The sequence below is a fragment of the Bombina bombina genome, chromosome 1 (assembly GCF_027579735.1).
Source record: "Bombina bombina isolate aBomBom1 chromosome 1, aBomBom1.pri, whole genome shotgun sequence".
Classification (NCBI taxonomy): domain Eukaryota; kingdom Metazoa; phylum Chordata; class Amphibia; order Anura; family Bombinatoridae; genus Bombina; species Bombina bombina.
Window position 1 is genome coordinate 193,690,080 of NC_069499.1, and position 22,824 is coordinate 193,712,903.

At 36.0% G+C, this 22,824-nt stretch overlaps 2 protein-coding genes across 3 annotated transcripts in view; one reads left to right on the top strand and one right to left on the bottom strand.

The window, feature by feature from the left end:
* Positions 1–19,687, bottom strand: part of HAUS2 (HAUS augmin like complex subunit 2) — a gene marked incomplete in the record, with an annotated part of 63,901 nt that extends 44,214 nt beyond the window's left edge. Inside the window, 1 exon segment of the mRNA XM_053697810.1 lies at positions 19,492–19,687. Within this exon segment, the coding sequence (XP_053553785.1) occupies positions 19,492–19,578 (87 nt within the window).
* The window catches only part of LRRC57 (leucine rich repeat containing 57), an 83,567-nt gene continuing 80,393 nt past the window's right edge, over positions 19,651–22,824 (top strand). For both annotated transcript variants that reach the window (XM_053697808.1, XM_053697809.1), the window contains exon 1: positions 19,651–19,958. The gene's annotated coding sequence lies outside the window, so the exon portion shown is untranslated. The remainder of the gene's footprint in view (positions 19,959–22,824) is intronic.

A 22,824-nucleotide genomic window follows, 5' to 3' on the forward strand; every position in this document is an offset into this window, starting at 1 on the left:
ATTTTACTGCACATACCTCATTTGCAGGAGACCCCGCACGCTATTCCCTTTCTGAAGTTACCTCACTCCTCAGAATGTGTGAGAACAGCCAGTAGATCTTAGTTACTTCTGCTAAGATCATAGAAAACGCAGGCAGATTTCTTCTTCTAAATACTGCCTGAGAAAAAAAAACCAGCACACTCCGGTGCCATTTAAAAATAACAAACTTTTGATTGAAGAAATAATTAAGTATAAAACACCACACTCCTCTCACGACCTCCTTCTATGTTGAGGGTTGCAAGAGAATGACTGGATATGACATGTGAGGGGAGGAGCTATATAGCAGCTCTGCTTTGGGTGATCCTCTTGCAACTTCCTGTTGGGAAGGGAATATATCCCATAAGTAATGGATGACCCGTGGACTGAATACACTTAACAAGAGAAAAAAGCTACTTCTTATTTGAAGTTCAGACTAAGTGCTATTAGAGTTTTTTTTTTTTTTTTTACTATCATGCATTTATTGATTATGTAAATCTACAGTATTTACTGGTCCTTTAAGAGAGATATTTTTTCCAAGCATGGCCTAAAGAAGATTGCCCGCCCAATACCAGCCAATGATCAAGGCAGCTAGCAGTATGAAAGCAAACCTAGATGTGAGACACAAGAACCATGGCACTTGGGTTTTTGAGATATATATATATATATAGAGAGATATATATATATATATATATATATATATATATAAAAAAAGGTGCGGTGGAGTAATGGTTTATAAAATACTACCTATTCCTACATTTATGTATAGATTTTCATTCTTCCTCCTTTATCTTCCCCCTTTCCTTTGTAGAGCATGAAAGAGAATACTACTTAGCATCTCCACCACCTGAAAGGTGGGCAATCAAAATCACCACCGACTAATTCTACCAGGGTGATTGACAAGCCCTGTCCTTGAGCAATTCCTGGCCGCTTTTTGTGATCCTGGTGGTGGTCCATCTAGACTGAGAATGATAAACCTAGTCCTATATCTTTAAAAAAATAATAATTTGCCTTGCACATTTCACTACCTGCGATAAGCTATTTCACTTGCCGATTTGTTACCATTTAAATTTCTTAACAAAAGTAGAATGCAAGCCCAGCAGTCCCAGTTACCTTTGTGTAATCCTGGGTGAGAAGCTTGAAAATACTAGCCAATTAGCATTCTAAAACTAGAGTCAAGGGACCAATACTACTCTAGAAGTTATACATTGAACGCATAGTTTCCAACTGTCTCCCTTTTCCCCGGACAGTTTTGTTTTTTGGCTTCCTGACTCTGCCTTTTAAAACAGACAGGAAACCCAAAACATTATTTCAAGATTTGAATAAAACTTACAATTTTAAACAACTTTCTAGATGAACACATCTAGTTAACCAATCACAAAAGACAAATGTGAGCAGGCACCAATCAGCAGCTAGCTCCCACTAGTATAGGATGTGTACACATTATTTTTCAACAAGAGATATTTAATATAAGTGAATTTAAAGTGTCTGACTTTCCTATCCCTTTGACCCCTTTCTGCCATTAGGACATTCCTTGCCGCCCTAACCGCGCTGGGCTTTAGTGCCGTTACGACGGCATGGAATGTCCTAGCCGGTCTGCTGTCCTGAAGCCATATCGGCTTCCTGAGATCGCGGGCTGGAGGGCATGCCTAGCGTCATAGGCACTCCCCCCTGAGCCGATTCCATTATTGAAATCACGCAACCACATGTATGAACACTTGATTTCAATTTTTTACATCGGCACTTTGTTCCTATGTAACAAATAAGTACCAGCAGGAAGGGGTTAAGCTTGTCCCTTGCTCAGTTCAGTCTGTATATAGTGTCCAGTGCAGTACTCCCGGTCTGGGACTGTATGTCCCGGGTCCCAGAACTAGGCTCCAATGCCCCTGCCTGCCCAGCTCCCCTGTCACACACACACAACACTGTTGATTTAAAAAAAAAATAAAAAAAAAATTTAGTGGCTGGGCCGGCAGGGCAATGTGAGGGAAAACTAGAGACTGGAGTCGCATTAGGTGACATAGTTACTGCTCGCCAGAGACTTCTGCTAGTTTTTTCCCCCGCTGCAACAGTTTCTGCTGTCTAAATAATTACCAGAGCCGTACGGGATGTCCTTGGGTTTTACTGTTGTGCTGCTAACATGGATGGAGGAGGACTTGGATCTGCCAGCTGAGAGAGGGAGACTAAGGTAACCGCACTCTGCCTTAAAAGATGGGTTAACCCCTTGGCTGCCAGGACATGCTGTAATCACATTGTTTCGTATTGTGTTGTAGACTTGCTGTGCTCTCTATCATTCAAGGAGTTAATTGTTAATACAGATATATACTGTATATAAAAGAACAGCAGTTAAACATTCAGTAATTTTTTTTATTGAATGACAGCTCATACACACGGACTCCATAACACCTCTCACACACACACACTGACAGGCAGCTCACTGACACTTCACACGCACACTGACAGGCAGCTCACTGACACTTCACACACACGCCCATTGACAGGCAGCTCACTGACACTTCACACACACGCCCATTGACAGGCAGCTCACTGACACTTCACACACACGCCCATTGACAGGCAGCTCACTGACACTTCACACACAAGCCCATTGACAGGCAGCTCACTGACAAGTCACTGACACTTCACACGCACACTGAGAGGCAGCAAAAATGGTAAAATATATTTTATTAAGGCCGTGTGAAGCCACGCCCCCAGTCACACACCCATCACGCCCCCAACAACTCCCAAATTCAAAGTGTCCAGGAATCGGCTGGGCAAAAGGTGGCAACCCTACTCCCACCACAGAGAGGGCCGTGACATTGGTCTTATTGCTTACAATATATTTTTTTTCTGCAGTTTTCATTATCTATGGTTTTCTGTTACAGTGAAGTTTAGCAGTGTGAGGTCAGGTAAGGGAAAGCCATGATTTGGGTAATATACCAGGGAGGGTAGGAGTAGGAGGCAAGGGGTGAGGAAGCCAGGCTTCTAAGTAGTGTTGCACAATTTGTAGCATGTGTAATTTCCCCATATCTATACTGAAGCTTTGCATGTGCTGAGCTTGAAATCCGCAGAACATACAAAAAAAATAATCCAGATTTCCTGGAGCATTTCTCGGTCTATTAACCTTTTGCTCACAATTACTGCAACAACAAAAGATAAAAACAAATAGTTACATCATAAAATGCCACCTACTTGTGAAGCTTTCAATAGTGTCTTAGATAGGTTTGCCAGGTGTCTGAGACAAAAATACCGGACAGAAAAGCGGGGTGCGGGGGTGTGTAAAAATAATAATAAGTGTGTATGTATATATATATATATATATATATATTTTGTGTGTGTGTGTGTGTGTATGATGGCCTGGTTAATATTGAATACTATGGTTCCTGGCTTTAGCTTGCCTCCTGACCTCCCTCCTGCACATTCCTTATACTCTGATTTTGCTACTGCTCCTGACTACTACCTGGACCCATCTTCTGCCTGCTCCTGACTTCTACCTGCTCCTGACTTCAGCTTGCCTATTGACCTCTCTCCTGCACATTCTTTGTACTCTGATTTTGCTACTGCTCCTGACTTCTGCCTGCACCTCACTTCTGCCTGCTCCTGACTTCAGCCAAGCTGCACCTGACTTCTATCTGCGCCTATCTTCTGCCTGCTCCTGACTTCAGCTTGCCTCCTGACCTCTTTCCTGCACATTCCTTGTACTCTTATTTTGCTACTGGTCCTGACTTGAGCCTGCAGCTGACTTCAGCCTGCACCTGACTTCTAACTGCGCCAATCTTCTGCCTGCAATTCATCTCTTGTGATATTGGGTCCAACTAGGGTTGCCAGCTGCGCGCTATAAAAATACCGGACAACCTATAGGTGACTGGACACGGGTTGTAGCTGGGTTCACACAAAGCTCAACCTTAGACCCCACCCTTGATCCCACCACATATATTTTTCACAACTAAGCAGTCATTTTATCCCCATGGTTGCCAGTAACACATGTACGTGGTAGTGATGTGACCCCTTTGGCTACCAGAAGTAAACACCCAGCAATGATTGAACAAACACCTGTTTGCCTAAAACACATATAATAGAAAATGCACAGTGTAACTTCTTTTTGAGCCATATTTCTAATGCATAAAGGCCTAGAAGGCCCTTTACATTTAGCTGACAGGGGTGTTTAAGTGTCCAATATTTTAGTACAGATTGTACTGGGCAGCCTGCTAAAATACCGGACACCCTATTTGTATGGTTCAGATCAGCTATAATTAATATAAAATTGATAGACATAAAGGGCTCTATTTATCAATCATTTGGGAAATTCTCCTTTCTGTTCTCCTATCAGTTCTCCACAGCTCTCCTTAGGAGAGGAGTACATGTGCGCCCATATTTATCATAAAAAAGTAGTTTTATCTCCATGGGAGAGCTGAGGAGAGCTGGGGAGAACTAATGATAAATTTCTCCAGTCGGATTAGTATCTTCTACTTATTTATAACTAAAAATAAGCAACTATTCTCCATGTCAATCATATATAAACCAATAGAAATCTTTATACAGCCTTCCTAGTAGCTTTGTTAACGCCCCTCTTCAGCAAACTTTCATATATGAAATTGATCTACATTTTCATTGTTTTTGTGCTTCAATTTTAGCGCTTTTTTATATCTTATTTTTATGCCCCAATAGATGTCATTTTTGTGCTCTGTTATATATTATTTTGGTGCTCCATTATATATTTTTTTTTTTACTCCATCATAAATTATTATTGCGCTCCAATAACCATTATTATTGTGCTTTGTTATAGATCATTTTTGCACCTTGTAGAGCCCTTTTTGTTTGTGTAACTGCTTCTACAACTGGTAGAGAATAGATTTCTAATGCTGTTCTCCACTGTAGCTATGGAGAACTTTAAGGTAGGAACTTGCAGGAGAACTTTCAGTCCTCCACAGGAGAATATAAATGATAAATTTGTAACTAGGAGAATTATTAGGAGAACTTTATGAAATACGACTAAAAAGATCTAATTTAACCCTTTTTTTGGAGAACATGTTCTCCAAGGAGAGTTAGAACAGAGTAGGAGAATATTACAGTCGAACTTGCCCAATTTTAGGAGTATTATTGAATAATAAATAGGAGAATTATTTCTCATGAGAACTTTTAGGAGAAAATATAGGAGAATTGGAATGATAAATAGAGCCCAAAGGCTTCTAAGGGCTCGATTTATCAAACTTTGTTCAAGATCGCCGTTCCGTTCTCCGTCAAGTACTCTGCATATCGCCATCCGATAGGCGCACATGTGCGCCATTATTTATCATAAAAGGGGTCGTATTTCTACGTTACTTTCCAAAGGCGAGATGTGGCGTGATATTGATAAATCTCGCCGTTATTCATATATTTGCGCCATATTTATTATTAAAAATGTCTTAAATTAAAGCGCATATGAGAAATAAATGTGAATTCTCATTGATTACTTTTTAATTTGTATTGTTCAGTTATCAATGTTACAAATTCGATGTGTGCTTTTCAATAAACACAAAATTTATTTATATTTACGATAATCGCTAACAATGTTTTAAAAATTTGAATATAATAATTGTGATCATATTATCACATTCTCTCACATATAAATCTTAAGTTAAATGGTAAGATTAAAATTTAATGTTGAAATAACACAATTTTTTTATATCTACTTTATTATTTGTTGTATCAATGTTTATATTATTTAAGAAAGCACATCAAGATCTCATTCAAAATTGTATTACAAATTATATCTTTGTATTAACTTTTGAACTACTTATCTAAACATGAGTTTATGTATTTCAAAGATATAACCCAACCCTTTGATCTAACCCAACTCTTATATTTATATCCACCTCCCCCCTCAGCATTAATATAGGTTTTTTTAGATTAAATAAACACACACACACCTTTAAATTGAAAAATATATGTATTTATTGTAAACCAAAATAAAAGTTATTTTCATATCATAATATTTTTTTTTATTTAAAACTGAAAAGAAATAATTTTTTTCTTTATTGTTCCTAATTAAAAGGATTGATATTTTTCTCTTAAGTTTTGCACTTTTATGTATGTCCTCATCAAATTATTTTCAACTTCCAGCAGGGTATCCAAAATTTCTTTTTTGTTTATAGTTATTTCTTGATCTTCAGGCACTATACCAATGAGAAATAGAAAAATAGTTATGTCATGACTTGAATACATTTCAGTAAAGTATTACAAGATCAATAGTGTTTTAACTAATGCTAACAAGAAACACAGACAAAAGACTAATCTCTTGTTAGAAGGTTTTATCTACACCTCTGTTGTTATTTAAAAGCATGTCATCTTGATAATACTGTGTACACGCACATGCATCTTTTGTTCCACACAATAGTGAAAGCTAAAGATTGTTATGATACAAAAGAACTCACTCCAATCATAAAATTCCGTTACATTGGATGAATTAGATTGCATTTCTTCTTCATGTTCAAGGTTCTGTCCTTCATCTTGAATAGCTGAAAGACATACATAATTATAACAGGAATACTTATGTAATAGAACAATGCTGATTGAAATCCATATCTCTTTTCAATAATTATTCACTAAAACAAAAGTTCTATTTTAGTACAAATAATGACATATAAGGAGTGACTGAATAGACATATGAACCTACATATATTAGTGTCTTGTTGTTGCTCGCTATTTGGTGAATCTTGATTCATATTATTATTTTCCTCTTCAACAATTATATCTTCAATGGCATTTTGGTCTGTATCTTCTTCAATCATGTCTATAATTAATATGATTATAGTCATTAAATAGAATAATTTTATTTATTTGTAAGATATATGTTAAGGAAATCTACCTTCATTGTCAGATTCATCATCAATGATGGGCATTGGCCTTCTGCGACGTTGTCGCCTTTTTTTCTTTTTCCCTTTTTGTAAAAATTTTGAACATATAAATGTTAATATCAATGATGAGTTATCTTAATATTAAACATTTTAGTAACTATATTCATACCTGTTGTCATTATAGCCTCAGACTCCAGAAAAACAGTCGGTAGTGGATCACAATCAGCTTCTGGACTGGATGGATTCCATTTTATTGGGCGCAGATAACGGGGCCTTTTTCTATTTTTGACTGTTAAAAATTGAAATACAATTGTATTTATATTGTTAATCGATTGTACAGTACAACATCAGACTGAAACAATTACATTGTTAATACTGTTTCACAAACCGCAATAAATCTAAAATGGATACAAAATTTGCAATTATATTTCTGCACAAAGTTCAAGATAAACAAAGTAACAACTAATGACAGATTACAATAGAGTTAAAAAATTGATACACAACTATTACATAAATACTTACATTTCATAACATAGCTTCTTATTAGGGTCCTTAATTTAGATTGTCTCCGGATTAGATCATTATAACGCTTCAGGCACTGTTTTCTAGTCCTATTATGGCCAGACAGACGTCTGACCCGTCGCACCATCTCTGATAAAATTGGATTTCTTCTATCCTGTTCCAATGTGAATATCCCCTTCTTTTTTTTCGGAAAATACTTTTCCATTGTATAGGTGATAATCAGTAATTCACCAATGGAAAACTTCTTGGAACGATTCATCTTCAAATGTATGTATGTATCTCTCTAACCATAAAACTCCACCCAATAACGGAACTAATTGTTATTGTTAGTGCGCATTAAAATATACCCATTTTAAAAATGATTTATTTTTAAAAGAAATAAGTAATCGAGTCGAAACTTCATTATTTATCAATATTAAAGAAAAAATATTAAACAAGTTACATCTTTTTGTATCAATATAGATTACATGTAAGTTGTTACAAGTGCGCAATAACGTGCACTATATTTCTACAGTCGATAGAAGATAACTGGCAATTGTTACAATGCGCAATAACTGTGACGATATTTCTACAGTCGATACATTTGTTTTCCTAGTTTAAATTTATTTTTAGGGCTATGTTCGTTGTTACCCCAATTGATACATACAAATAGTTTCGAATTTTAAAAAAGAATGTATATAATAATAAAAACACATCAATTTGAAAAAAATACACATTTGACCAATAGGAATAAAGTAAATTCTAATTGTGCAATCAAATTACAGTTACTAATTTTATTTAAATTATTCAGTAATCTATTCATATAACGCCCCATTTCTGTAACGTTCTGGAACAAAAGTTGTTAGTGATAATTGTTCATTACTTTATTCTGACTTCTAACGAAGACACTATTTTTATTAGCGCCATTTTTTGATCTAAATTTGCGATGGCTACTGGACTAGCTGGAAAAACGAAAAGTGGCCGAAGTGTGATGTTTAGTCATCGACAGAACTGTATTCTAGTTGAAGTGGTCATCGAACATTACGATATTATTATCGGATATCAAGCAAAATCTGTCAACCCTCAAAGAAAAAAGGCTATTTGGGAACAAATTAGTCGTGCTGTGTCAGCAGAGGGTAGTTTTCCGAAAGACGTCAGGGCCTGTCGGAAGCGGGTGAATGATATTCGTAAGAATATTAAAAGAAAAGTATGCAAGGAAAAGCAGTTATCAAAAGGAACTGGTGGAGGCCCCGCATATAGGGCTGAACTGCTTGACTACGAACAGATGCTGTATGCCAGGATGGGGGATGCTGTCGTGGTGGGACTTGATGTACCATCAGATACCATGGATTTTCGAGGTAAATATCTAATTGATTGCTATTAAACGAATAGTATAATATATTCTTAACTTATATTTCAAGATTCAGACAGAGCATACCCTGTTAATAATTTTTTTATATTAATATTTTTTATTTTTTTTATTTTAATATGTATTGAACAAAGTATGCTTGTAAGCTTGGAAGCAGGACCATTTTTGGATGAGGACCTGGATACCGCTTGTTAATTGGCTGGCTACATTTAAAAAGAAACCAATCAGCAAGCGCTAAACAGGTGTCACACCCAAAAATGGCCACGCTTCTAAACTTAGATTTTTTGTTTGGGAAATGAGAGATAATCCAAAAAGAAGAAAATATAAAAATTTTAATAGTATTGAATTATAAACATTTTTTGAAATTCAATGCTCTATCAGAATAATGAAATAATAATTTACACTACACTATTTCTTTAACATGTATTTTGTATATTCAGTTTCTCAATATTTAATTTTAATTAAATTTTAATTTGTTTATATCTACTATAGAAGAACATGAACAGGCATTAGAAAATGAATTAGAAAATGCCCAGGTGGACCTACCATCCGAGTCTGAGTTGACTAGTGAACAACCCACAACATCTTCATGTGGTATACCATGCAGGGAAGAAACTACCAGTAAGTACAAGTATATTACAAAAATGATAATATCATTTGTATTAATGAAAAGAATGGACAATGAATATGTATTACTACGTTTCTTACTTTTCGCCATGAAAATTCTGTTTATGTAAAGATATTTAATTTAAAAACATATATATGAATATCAATGTATTTTTGTTACAGGTGTCATGGGATTACTACAAACTATGCAAGATTCGTCAATTACATTATTTGATGGTAATTATTGACCTTTTTTTTTTTTTTTTTTAATTAATTTTATTAATTTTTTAAAATAATTATTTTTTACATTCATAGATGAAATAGAAATCACATTACAACCACTTGTGACTGACACAGTTTGTCAGGAGGATGATGATGATGAGACACAAATAGAGGGACAAACATCAACACAAGTTGAAACACCACATGTAGAGGAATCAGAATGTGAGGAAGAGATTGAGGATGCAGAACAATGCCCGATAGATGAACCGGAGAGACCAAATGAGGTTGAAAGATTAACAGATATGGCATTGTCTTTCAGAAACGAACAAAATGAATTTTTTAAACAAATGATAGAATTGGAAAAACAAAGAAATAATATACTTCAAGAACAATTAACAGTGCAAAAGGAGTATTATCAGAAAAAGTTAGAGTTCTTGAATAGACGACATCCTGATTTCTAATTCTATTCTCCATATATACCTTCAAGTTACGGGTTCTAAAATATTTAACGCACTTATAGCCTTGGTTAATGTTTATTAGAGTTCACTGTTTTGATGTTAATTTTTGTTGTTTAATAAAGTTTTTTATATTAATAAATATTAATAAATAAAAAAAATTTATTCAAAGTAAATAACGAACCATTTTTTTGTTTCAAAATATTCATTTTTTATTCAAAAAGATAAAAAGATATGTATAAATAACACAACACAACTTTGGTTATAAACTATATAAATTCTATTTTTAATTAAAAAAAAATGTATTTCTATATATATATATATATATATATATATATATAGAGAGAGAGAGAGATATAGATATATAAATAACACAACACAACTTTGGTATCAAACTATGTAATTTCTCTTATATAAAAATAAAATTATATATATATATATATATATATATATATATATATATATATATATATATATATATATATACACACACAATTCTATCAATTTTAATTATTAAATTAAACCAAGGTATTTGAATCCAATCATAAAATTTCCTGAAAAAAAGAAAAAAGATGTAATTAATTATATAGAACAAACAATATTAACATGTTAATACAATTTTATTAAGTAGACTTACATCTAAAAAATCGTTCAATAATTTCAAGACGATTTTCCACTCCAGCTCTTGTGGTATGTCTTGTGACAATTTCATGAGGAACATAAACATCTTCTGGAACATCCTCCAGACACACCTCATCTATATTTAGTTGGGAAATAGCAATATTGTGCATTATGCATGACACCAGAATTATGTCATTACATTTCTCTGGGGAATATTGTAGATCACCACCAGAACGGTCCAACACCCGAAATCTCATTTTCAGTACCCCGAATGTACACTCAATAGCACTCCTTGTCGACCTGTGAGATTCGTTGAACTTGATTTCTGATCGTGTATGAGGTATTGGTACAGGTGTCAAGAGCCAAGGCCTACAGGGGTACCCGCTGTCACCTTCAAAAATATAAGACAATTACAAATTAGCGACATGTAACAACAGGTTTATGAGGTTAAAATATGACATTTTATAAATAAATATAAAAATTTTAATATTCACCTAATAGCCAACCGTGTGGCATCTCTCCACGTTCAAATGCTGCAAATAAAGCAGACTGCTTTAATATGTGATAATCGTGGCATGACCCTGGAAAACCTGATCTTACTGCCCAAAACCGAAGGTTAGAGTCACATACTGCTTGAACATTGAGAGAGTGGAAGTGTTTCCGATTTCGATATTGCTCCTCCCTTAAAGCTGGTGGTCTAATTGCAATATGTGTGCAATCAATTGCACCTAGGACATTTGGAATGCCGGCAACTTGATAAAAACCAGATTTTACTTGGTGCCATTCATGTACATTCCTTGGCACATATATAAATTTATTTAGATGCTTCAAAATCGCTTTTAACACAGTCCTCAAATGTCTACAAAAAGAAGGCTGACTCATGCCAACCACTGCACTGGACACAGCCTGAAAAGAGCCCGTGGCTAGGAAATGCAAAACTGCTAATAACTTGAGCATTCCAGGTATTGCCCTTGTTCTTCTAGTCTGTGGCTCTAGATCATTCTGTATTAGAACATATAGATTTTGTATGCTCTCCCTGTTTAGGCGAAATCTTTTTTTTATCTGATAATCAGATAATGCCTGTAGTCCACAACGAGGTAGAAAAACTCGTGGAACTCTTTGCCGTCTACGTATTGGCAAAATCTGTTCATTTCTTCGATTTTCATGGCCCCTTGCTAAAGAAATTGCAGACAAAATAAGGAAATAATCCATCTTCTTGCGCTGAAAATATGGAGTAAATTAGATGTTCTCCTATCTCTTCATGGAGAACATTAGTAGTCGTATTAGGAGGAGAACTTTAGGCTCTCCAATGGCGCAAAATAATGATAAATATCTATTTTGGAGAGAAATAGGTCGTATTCTTGAATATACACCCTGAAAAGGGCGTTTTAAAGCTTTAATTTGCGCAAATGTGCGCCTAGGCGAGGGACATTGAAGGGCGAGAATTTTGCAGTCGTATTTGCACATTTTTAGGAGTATTTCTTAATGATAAATAGGAGATATATTACGACGGCGTGAATTAAGGCGCAAATTAAGGAGAATATGTTTGATAAATCGAGCCCTAAATGTGGGGACTCTACTATTAAGGAATGACAGACCTAGCACCTGTAGTTTCTTAGCTACACTGCACAATTACATATGCTAATTAGTATGGCTGGTAACCCCAGAGGTAATCACATGACATGATCCTGAGGCTCAGTCATAGCTCTGTAGATATTACCAAACCAAAGCAGTTCATGTCATTTTAAAAATCTATTCTCAACACATACGCACTGGAAACTCAGGATTTATAATGGGAGTTTTGTTAGAACTTAAAGGGACAGTAAACACATTGTAATTAGGAGACATTTCTGTTACTGTCCTGTAGAATAACAAACATATCAGCCAAGTGTAAACATTTGTTTATCAAAATAAAATCCTGTTTACTGCAATTGGTTTTCAATAGAAAAACTGCACCCAATACTCACCTTATTTGGAGGAGCCAAATAAGTTTGAGTCGGCAGACAACAAGGCTAATCATTGCCATTAAGTTAGCATAAAATGAATTGTTTTGCAGTTGTTATCTATTAAAGCCAATTAGGAAAATATGTGTTGCAGAGTTAGCCCTGAAAAGTTAGCAGGATGCAGTTCCAACTCAATGTACAATTTTCAGAGCTAATTACATGAAAAGGGGCAAAATAAATAATGAGTATATTCCAAAGTTGTTTTATTATGCTTAATTAACTACACTAATAACAAGCTAAACTGACAGTCATTGTATAATGTGATGCCTGGTTGTCATGGTAACATTCTTAGGGGAGTGGCTTATGTGATGCAGCAGTTATGTCACAAAACCAACTGACAACACAAAGCAACCACCCTCATAAATGCTGCTAACTTTACTAGAGTTGCCAGACTGATCCTGCTGAGCTTCAGTTTTGACTGGGCTAGACTTTACAACTACAACTCTGTATATGTGCTGGTGAGAAGAACAGTGACTACCTCCAACACAATGCAAATGGCATCCAGTGGGAGCTGCAGGTAAGAAAACCAATTACTACAGATAGTGTTACCATGATCACCCCAACTCAGTAACTGAATAATACTAGATCACATTTATATACATTGTAAAATAATACAGATAAATGACAGAAGTAATAGCTTAAACTTTGTAGCTTCCTATGGGCACCAGTACTCAACATAGCATACAAACCTTACATAATAATGATCAATATTATTTTCACACCTTTATTTAAAAATAAATATAATTTATTAAATATAATATTTACAAATATATATATATTAAACATATTATAGCATTATAAGTATTATAGCCAAAAATGTAGGACACACCAATGCCTTTCTGGGCTTCCTCTACATATCTTTATAAGACTTGCAGCAGGCAGTAAAGGCTTTAAACCAGCTTTAAGGATGGTAAGAATTACTGCATCATTAGTCTGCAAAAGCTCTAAAGCAAGGACTTCTAGTAAAGGCCTAGAATATAAACCCCACATCATGGGTCTGTAATTTATATGCTGCACACTCTCTGGTACTGGGACCCTCATTAAACACTGCACTGTCTGATGCAGCTGTTTTTTTCTGCTTGACCCGGATGAAGAAAAGGCAACTGGTCATCTGAAATCATTTCAGATCAGACTGATGCGCATCTGACCAGCAGTATACGCGCTGATGGCAGATGTCCTCATGCTGCAAACTCACTGGTGCTGGGACCCTCCTTAAACAATGTACTGTAAGGTGCAGCATATGATGCAGCTGTTTGTTCTGCTTGACCCCGATGAAGAAAAGACTTCTGGCAATCTGAAATAAATTCAGATCAGACTGATGCTCATCTGGCCAGCAGTATACGCACTGATGGCCGATGTCCTCACGCTGCAAACTCACTGGTGCTTGGACCCTCATTAAACACTGTACTGTAAGGTGCAGCATCTGATGCAGCTGTTTGTTCTGCTTGACCCGGATGAAGAAAAGACAACTGGCAATCTGAAATAAATTCAGATCAGACTGATGCGCATCTGGCCAGCAGTATTTGCACTGATGGCAGATGTCCTCACGCTGAAAACCAACTGGTGCTGGGAACCTCATGAAACACTGTACTGTAATGTGCAGCATCTGATGCAGCTGTTTGTTCTGCTTGACCCGGATGAAGAAAAGACAACTGGCAATCTGAAATAAATTCAGATCAGACTGATGCGCATCTGGCCAGCAGTATTTGCACTGATGGCAGATGTCCTCACGCTGAAAACCAACTGGTGCTGGGAACCTCATGAAACACTGTACTGCAAGGTGCAGCATCTGATGCTGCTGTTTGTTCAGCTTGACCCAGATGAAGAAAAGACAACTGGCAATCTGAAATAAATTCAGATCAGACTGATGCACATCTGGCCAGCAGTATTCACGCTGATGGCAGATGTTTTTACGCTGCAAACTCGCTGGGAACCTCATGAAACACTGTACTGCAAGGTGCAGCATCTGATGCTGCTGTTTGTTCTGCTTGACCCGGATGAAGAAAAGGCAACTGGCAATCTGAAATAAATTCAGATCAGACTGATGCGCATCTGGCCAGCAGTATACGCGCTGATGGCAGATTTCCTTCAAGGATTTTTATATTACTAAACTGTAAGTATCTAAGGTAAGATTTTCTGAGATTAACAAGTTTGTTAGCTCTTTGAGCAAGACATCCCATTACCACATTAGATTGTAAATACAGATCCTGCTCCAAGAGCCTACAGACATGTGCAGTGAGGTCAGATAATTTCTCACATTTCTGTCACGCTTTTCTTTACTTTCCCATTTCATAGAAATCTTTAGCTTTAATTTGGTTCTGTATGTTTAAAGTTTTCTGTACTTTTCAAGGCTTATTGATATACAATATACGAATCATCTCTGTGACACTAGAACTTGAGTCATAACACCAACAATAAAGCATAATTACACTTACACTGCTATAACTTTAATAAACTGATATTAAATGAAATTGAATGGCTTAAATCCATTCTTACTGCACATATCTGTCTACTGTAATAATGTTAAGGATCTTGGTGAAGAGAATACAATGATATGATTAATATGTTTGCACTTATATCCTCAATGCAATGCCTTGACGTAGGGACACCAATAAGCACCTTGCAGCTGGTTTACAATTTTATCTGAGAACTGCAGCAACCTGGAACAAGGACTATTATATCTGTGAAACTAAACTTGAATGTCACATACGACTTCTGCCTCCAGGCTACAATACCTTCTTATTTTCCAGAATAAAAAGATTAAGTGAGCATCCAAAAGGGGGTTGCAAAAAAATACAAAATTTATTGTGAAACGAGACACATATAAAAACAAAAGTTGGAGCCTCAGCCCAACAAATGGAACTTGAAGGGGTCACAGGACAGCTAATGCCTACAGTCACTGTGGGACAAGTACTACTGTTGGATTTTTGAAGCAGAGAGTCCTAGTGAAGCACACGATTTGATAGGTCATGGGATGGTCCTGTATTTTATACCTCAGATTAGAAATTGAAAAAAAAAAAAAAAAAAAACTGCATTATAAAGTACAGTGTGTCATGCACCTATGTTCTTGCATTGGATGAAAAATCCTTACAAGATGTGCATAGACTGATTCATATCTGGCAAGCAGTATAACGAAGACTGGAATACTCTATGGCAGTGGCAGGAAGATTGAAGATTTCAGAGGGACTAGTGTTATGCCACATGCTGAGTGCAGTCTTACATCAGGGATTTCTTTTATTTCTCTACACTGTAAGTATCCAGAGGTAAGTTCTCCTTAAATACAAGAATGTAAGCTCTTTGAGCAAAGCACTGAAACACTAGATTGTAAGCTCCTTGGAACAGGGTCTGCACTTACATCCATGGAAATCCTTTAGAGCAGGGACTCCCACTGTACCAAATAAATGTATTGTTGTTAATAGAGTGAGATAAACCCTCCATTTAATTAGTTCAGCAAGGAATAAATATACAATGCATAGAATATACAAATTATCCCACAGAGTATTACTAATTCAAAATGCATTTTAATATGGCACCCCTTATGCTCCTGTCAGTTTAAACCAGTAGTATAGCAAACTGTGAAATACATGAGGCTTAAATAACACAGCATCAACCATAGGCAGCCTGTTTCGCTACTTTGGGACTCTTTCTCACTCAAGTCATTATGGTTGATGCTGATGTCCTCGAGCATTCCATCCTTTGCTACAGGGCTGCCCATTATATTGAAATGGATTTTGAATTGTAAGTGTTGCAATTTTGCACAGATAAGTACATTTATTTTTTGCTAGGATTAATACAATGGAGGAATGAGCCCCAAATGGGCCAAACAGGCTGTCTATGGTTGGTGCTGCTGTTCTGCTCAAGCATTAATTTCACGCATTGTAAGTGTGGTTACAAAAATGAATGTAATCATCAGCAAAACTGGCATATAGCCGTAAACCTGAAATCAATGCTGGAGTCCAATAACATAGCACCTACATCATACTGAAGAGCCCCAACGAGGGCGAAACAACCTGCCTATAGTGAAAAAACACTTTGTAGTATTACAATATATTATTCCCCTGCAAGACACCACTCGTTTTGTACTGGGTTTGTATGCAAGCATAACTATTACAGAATAATAAGGCTTCCATATATCATAAGAGTCAAAATTTTGCCTGATTGCCAAGTGCCCTTGACATAGTAAAAGTGTTCCTACCTAAAACTATTAAATGGTCAGATGTTCTGCACATATCTGCAATAAAAATGTTTGTATATTTAAATATGAGGACACAAAGAATATCTCTTAATGATAGTAGCAACTGGATCACCCGAATCACCCAGCAGCAACTGGATCACCCTGGATCACCCGAAAAACCTCTAGCAGTTATGTCCATGCTTAATTCAGTGCAGGCCTCCATTTACCAAGTTGCCTACAAGCTCATCATACTGTAACACACCTAGTAAAGAAGGCTTATTTACAGTATACTGAGAACTTGAAAAACAGCCCTATTAAAACTTAAAAATCAGCTATTTAGATATTTTAAATTGCTCTTTTATCTGGTGTCAAATCAAAGTAATTGCCAAAGAAAGAGGATAACTACATTATTTGTTTACAAACTGAATAATAAAGTATGCATTTTTGCACATGTCTAGTAAATTCTTTGCCTTGATAAAAAAATATAATGTTCTAATTCTTGAGAGCATTTATTGTTAAATGTTTGCAGTACACTACAGGTTACATCGTATGGGACCTACTAAAGGGATATAAAACCCATTTTTGTTCTTTCCGGATTCAGATAGAATATTACAGGCAATTTTAAATGATTTTCCAATTTACTCCTATTATCAAATGTGCTTAATTCCCTTGATATACATTGCTGAATTTACAAAACATATCAACATTTAAAAGTACAGTTAAATTCATAACAACACTATCTGATACAAAAATATTAAATAAAAATATTGCATTAAAAAGTTATAAGGGCTCAAAGATATGAGGTCTCAGGTGTTATATATAAAAAGACTGCAAAGGGCTTTAACATAGAGATACTGCACATTCATACACATGGCTAAATATGTATATGTGTGTATATATGTATTTATATATGTATTTATATTTGTATATACGTATTCACAGAATATAAACACTTAAATACATATGCATACATATAGACATATATATAAGTGCATTGGAGCCCTTTGCAGTTAAGTAGATGAAAACATGAAAAACATATTTATGCAATATTCATAAGTGTTTAACTATGTATTTACTATATAAATTTCACATTCCAATGTATAGATAATCCTATATATCTGTATACATCTAGACCTATATATAATCAAGTACATACACACATATATATATATATATATATATATATGTATGTATAAATATATATTTGTGCAAATATCCATCAGATATACATTTAAATCTCTCTTTAAGAATACATAGAACATATTCTGCTATTTGCAGAACATTAGATTATGAAAGATGCAATATTATCTTCTTATCGTGTTTATGTGACTTGTGGGTGCTAGGTATTTTTCAGCTACATTGAAGTCTATGGGGGGAATGCGATTTTGTATTCGCAACTTCTCAAAGTCTATTTTATACTGTGACGTTATGAACATGAAAGAGCAAACTTTTTACTTTCAACTCGTAATATGAGCCTGAAACTCTGAGAGCAAAAAATAATTAGGCAGTCATTGTATCCCCTTGGTTGCCAGTAACACATGTACAGAGCAGTGATGTAACCCCCTTGGATGCTAGCGGTAACCAACCCAGCAATGATTGACCACCCTCATGGTTGCCTGTAACACATATAATAGAAAATGCACAGTGTAACTTCTTTTTGAGCCATATTTCTAATGCATAAAGGCCTAGAAGGTCCTTTACATTTAGCTGACAGGGGTCTTTAAAAATAATGGACATTTAAGTGTCCAGTATTTTTGTACAGATTTTACTGGACAGCCTGTTAAAATACTGGACTGTCCGGTTGAATACTGGACATTTGGCAACCCTAGTCTTAGAAAAAGTAAAATATAAAAACAAATCCTCAACATATCTGCATATATTGTTCTCAGCAGCCCCAAAACAGCAGTTAGCAAATTAACACATTGAGGTAATATCACTGTTTAATTTCAGGCTGTGTAACATCTATATAAACTAGGGTGCTTTGTGGAGTCTTGCTTATACAGATGCTCAGTGGTTAATAATTTAACCCTTGCTTATTTTGTTACTTGCTATAAAAGGTATTCTTCCTATGTCAATTTTGTGATGAGAAGCTTGATGCTTTAACCTGCATTAAAGGGCTATAACTGCATAAAAAATGCTATTAAAGCTTATTTTCTTATTGCACTATTACTTACATATACAGTAATCATGTGTATAACTCTAGCAAAGTGATTAAACACATAATTAAGTCGGTGCCAAAGCAGCAATGAATGCACTTCTGTGAGATAGCTAAACACATCTGGAGAGCCAATGACACATGACAACTCTGTGTAGCTTCCAGTAGCTAATTGCTGTTGAGGATATGTGCATATCCTTTTTTTAGCGCACAAAGCAGAAGTGAATTTAAAAAAATACATTGTCTGAATCATGACGGAATCTTTCCTGTCAGTATGGGGGTCTATGCAAGCCGTAAATGTGCGTCTCTCTCCTGCAAAGTGTCCCTGGGAATTTGTTTCAAATGTTGGCAAGTAAACTGTGCAACTATATAACATATTGCGTAAAAGAGGGATCATTCTGTAGAAGCTATTTTAAAAAGATATCTAGCCACAAATTGTCAAATAACAAGAGTATACATTATTAAGAATATAGCATGCGACTTATTCTAAATTCAAATTTCTAAGTAACGTTTTGGGAGATACATTGCACTCTCTACCTGCGTGAGAACCCCGGATTCCAGGCATTTCTCTATCAGCAAAGCCGCAGCTGTAGGCTGTACGGTATCCCAAGGATTCGACGCCATCTAGCAGATACACAATGACATATCTAATTGAAAAACTTCAAACTAGCGCAAGGAAGCTGTAACCAACCACAGAGAGCGCATGCTATGACCCAAGTCTACGAACAATGTCGGTCATATTTTGAATGGCATACACGGGGAATAACTGCAACGTTGCCATATTGTGAATGGCACAAACGCGAGATGACAGTGGAGCTGCCATATTGTGTATGGACTCTACAAGCTGTTGGAGCCATCTTGTGTGTGGCAAACTGTTAGTAACAGGGAAGAAGAAGGGCGGTTTCCGGATTGTTGTCAAATAAAGTCTGCTTTCACCGGTAGTTACGATTTGTTTATTTTGTGAAAAGGCACTTTTCCTGTGGGTGCAGTTTATCGAAGCCAAGGTATGATTTTTTTTTATTAAAAAAGATGTATAAAGTATGAGCTCCTAAAATGCACGGTAAACATGATTTTTACACTAACTATTAACAAAATATTGAAACTGCCTCTGGTAGCCAAGGGGTTAAAGAACAGTGACTCTGTTGACATGTTTAAAGGGTAACAGAGTGTAGAAGATTGATTTTTTTTAGGTAAAAGAAAGTAAGGCTGAATATGTACACCATCTAAGAAAATTGATGTGAATGGATTTTTCAGAAACTTTAATAGGAAAGGAACTTAAACATGGCAAGGAGAGAAAATATCGATATGGATCAAATAGATGTTTGGCACAGATGCTCACCAAGTACAGTATTAGCAGGTTCTAAGAGCCAGATTAAGTGGAATTATAGGTGTGTTCTATAGAATGGAGTGAATATCATAATGAAATCCCTTTAGATATTAAAGGGACAGTACATTGTTTTCCCCTTAATGTGTTCACTTCCCAATGACTTGTTATACTACTGTAGATACGATAAATTGCTTATTTATGCTTCTCTTCACAAGGGAAAAACTGGCCTTGCTCTTTGAAACCACAGCCCATCAAAATAGGCTAAGCTTGCAGTGCGATCAGATCCTTTTATCTTATCAGTCAAATGCTTCCCTTTCTTATCTATCTACAATACTAAGAAAATTTTAGAGCTTTATCTCTTTCACCTCCCACTGTTAGAGTAATTTATTCTGCTGTCTGTGTTTACATAATTAATAGCCTATACCTAGGTATACAAACTTTCAGTATAGGTAGGGATTCTACAGACTAAATAAGTTATTTCAAATGTCAATATAAATGTTAAGGAGCTAGTTGTAAACATTTTAATACATTCCAGCAGGTAAAATGGATAATTGGGAACAAATTAAAGGAAATACATTTTTGGGGTAAACTGTCCTTTTAAGTTGATAGAAGAACACAGACCAAGCACAGCTCACTTACAGTGGTAGGCTAAGAGTAATTAAATTGTGGCTGTGTTTACATAGAATTACGAGGATGGAATATGTTTAGAGAGAGGGGAAATTAGAAGTAGCCATAGAAAGTGCTCCCTGAGTACAGGTTCTAAGACCGTGTACTCCCTAGGACCAATTTAATACACATCACCAGTCTTATTATACTAACCGGGTAAAATTAGGTAATATTTTTTCCATGTTTTTTGCACAATGTAACATTATATGAAACAATTAATCTGTGTTTTGTGTAGCTAAAATAACATTCATAAATAAAATAAAATTATTTGATATTGCAAATGATTACACTGCTCCCACCAGCTACTTCATAATGCCATCGTGCCGGGGTTCTATCGAGAACTCCAATTCATCAAAAACTCCATACAACTGATTGTTTCGAGTCTCAGTGAGTGACAGGATTCACAACCAATCAGATGGGCACTGTGATCGCCTATCTTCACTATCTATTTTGCCTCCGTCTGGGGTGTTCAAGGGGGGCAAAGCCCCCCTCTTAAACCTCATTCCCCAAGGTTTACTTGGGGTGTATGCCAGAGGATCGGCGGTGCGCCCCCCAAGACAGGCAAAACAGATAGTGAAAATAGAAGAGTCACCGGAAGTGACGTCAGATTGGAGTTTTCAAGGAATTGGAGTAATTGACAGAACACCGGCAAACACTGTAAGGACCAGATTAAAATTATAGTTGTATTCTGTGGATTGACAAGAGTGGATGACAGCCTACAGACTTTAATGGAAAGTAATTTATAGATGGAACCAACCCTTTCAACCCCTCATTAGCTGGAAAACGCATGGAAAACATGGGTTTAAATCACTGCCGATTGACACACTGCCAGAAGTAGCGTAACCTTTAGTATCTTGGAGCACACACTTGCATCACAATTGTAATCCCTTGATTACTCAGAACATCTGCACCAAGAATTTCAGCCATTGGCTCACCTTTACAATCTGCGGGGAGGAAAGAGGGCGAAAACTATAAGTCTGTGCTGTGTGGAGGGGAGGCAGTGGTATAGAAGTGACGCATAGCGTTGCCAGTGCATGCTGCAAAATGGAAAGGTGTGGTCCACACAGCAGCAACTGTGGACTAATCTGCAATACTGGCATTGGCTATGCTAGAAACCCATGAAAACTGTAATGCTGGAGGGCTTATGGTTTAAAGGGACAGTCTAGGACAAAAATAAACTTTCATGATTCAGATAGAGCATGTAATTTTAAACAATTTTCCAATTTACTTTTATCACCAATTTTGCTTTGTTCTCTTGGTATTCTTAGTTGAAAACTTAATCTAGGAGTTTCATATGCTAATTTCTTAGACCTTGAAGGCCACCTCTTCAGAATGCATTTTAACAGTTTTTCACCACTGGAGGGTGTTAGTTCACGTATTTCATATAGATAACACTGTGCTCGTGCACGTGAAGTTATCTGGGAGCAGGCACTGATTGGCTAGACTGCAAGTCTGTCAAAAGAACTGAAATAAAGGGGCAGTTTGCAGAGGCTTAGATACAAGATAATCACAGAGGTTAAAAGTATATTATTATAACTGTGCTGGTTATGCAAAACTGGGGAATGGGTAATAAAGGGATTATCTATCTTTTAAAACAATACAAATTCTGGTGTAGACTGTCCCTTTAAAGATCAGTATGGCAGTTGGACATTTTGACAACACTTAGAGTGGAGGCCTGTATATATTTATAGGTATGGGTGTTTAGTACAGAATAACTGGTGTGTGTGTACTTTAGTAGTTCCCTGAAGAGTTAATCTAGGGCTGTGATACTAGCAAGGGGTTAAATCATTGTGATGTGTTGCAAACAACAAAAGGGGTTTAGACCAAAAAATCTGCCTCCTAATATTTTGCTGTTTTAGATTAAAAATGCAGTTAAA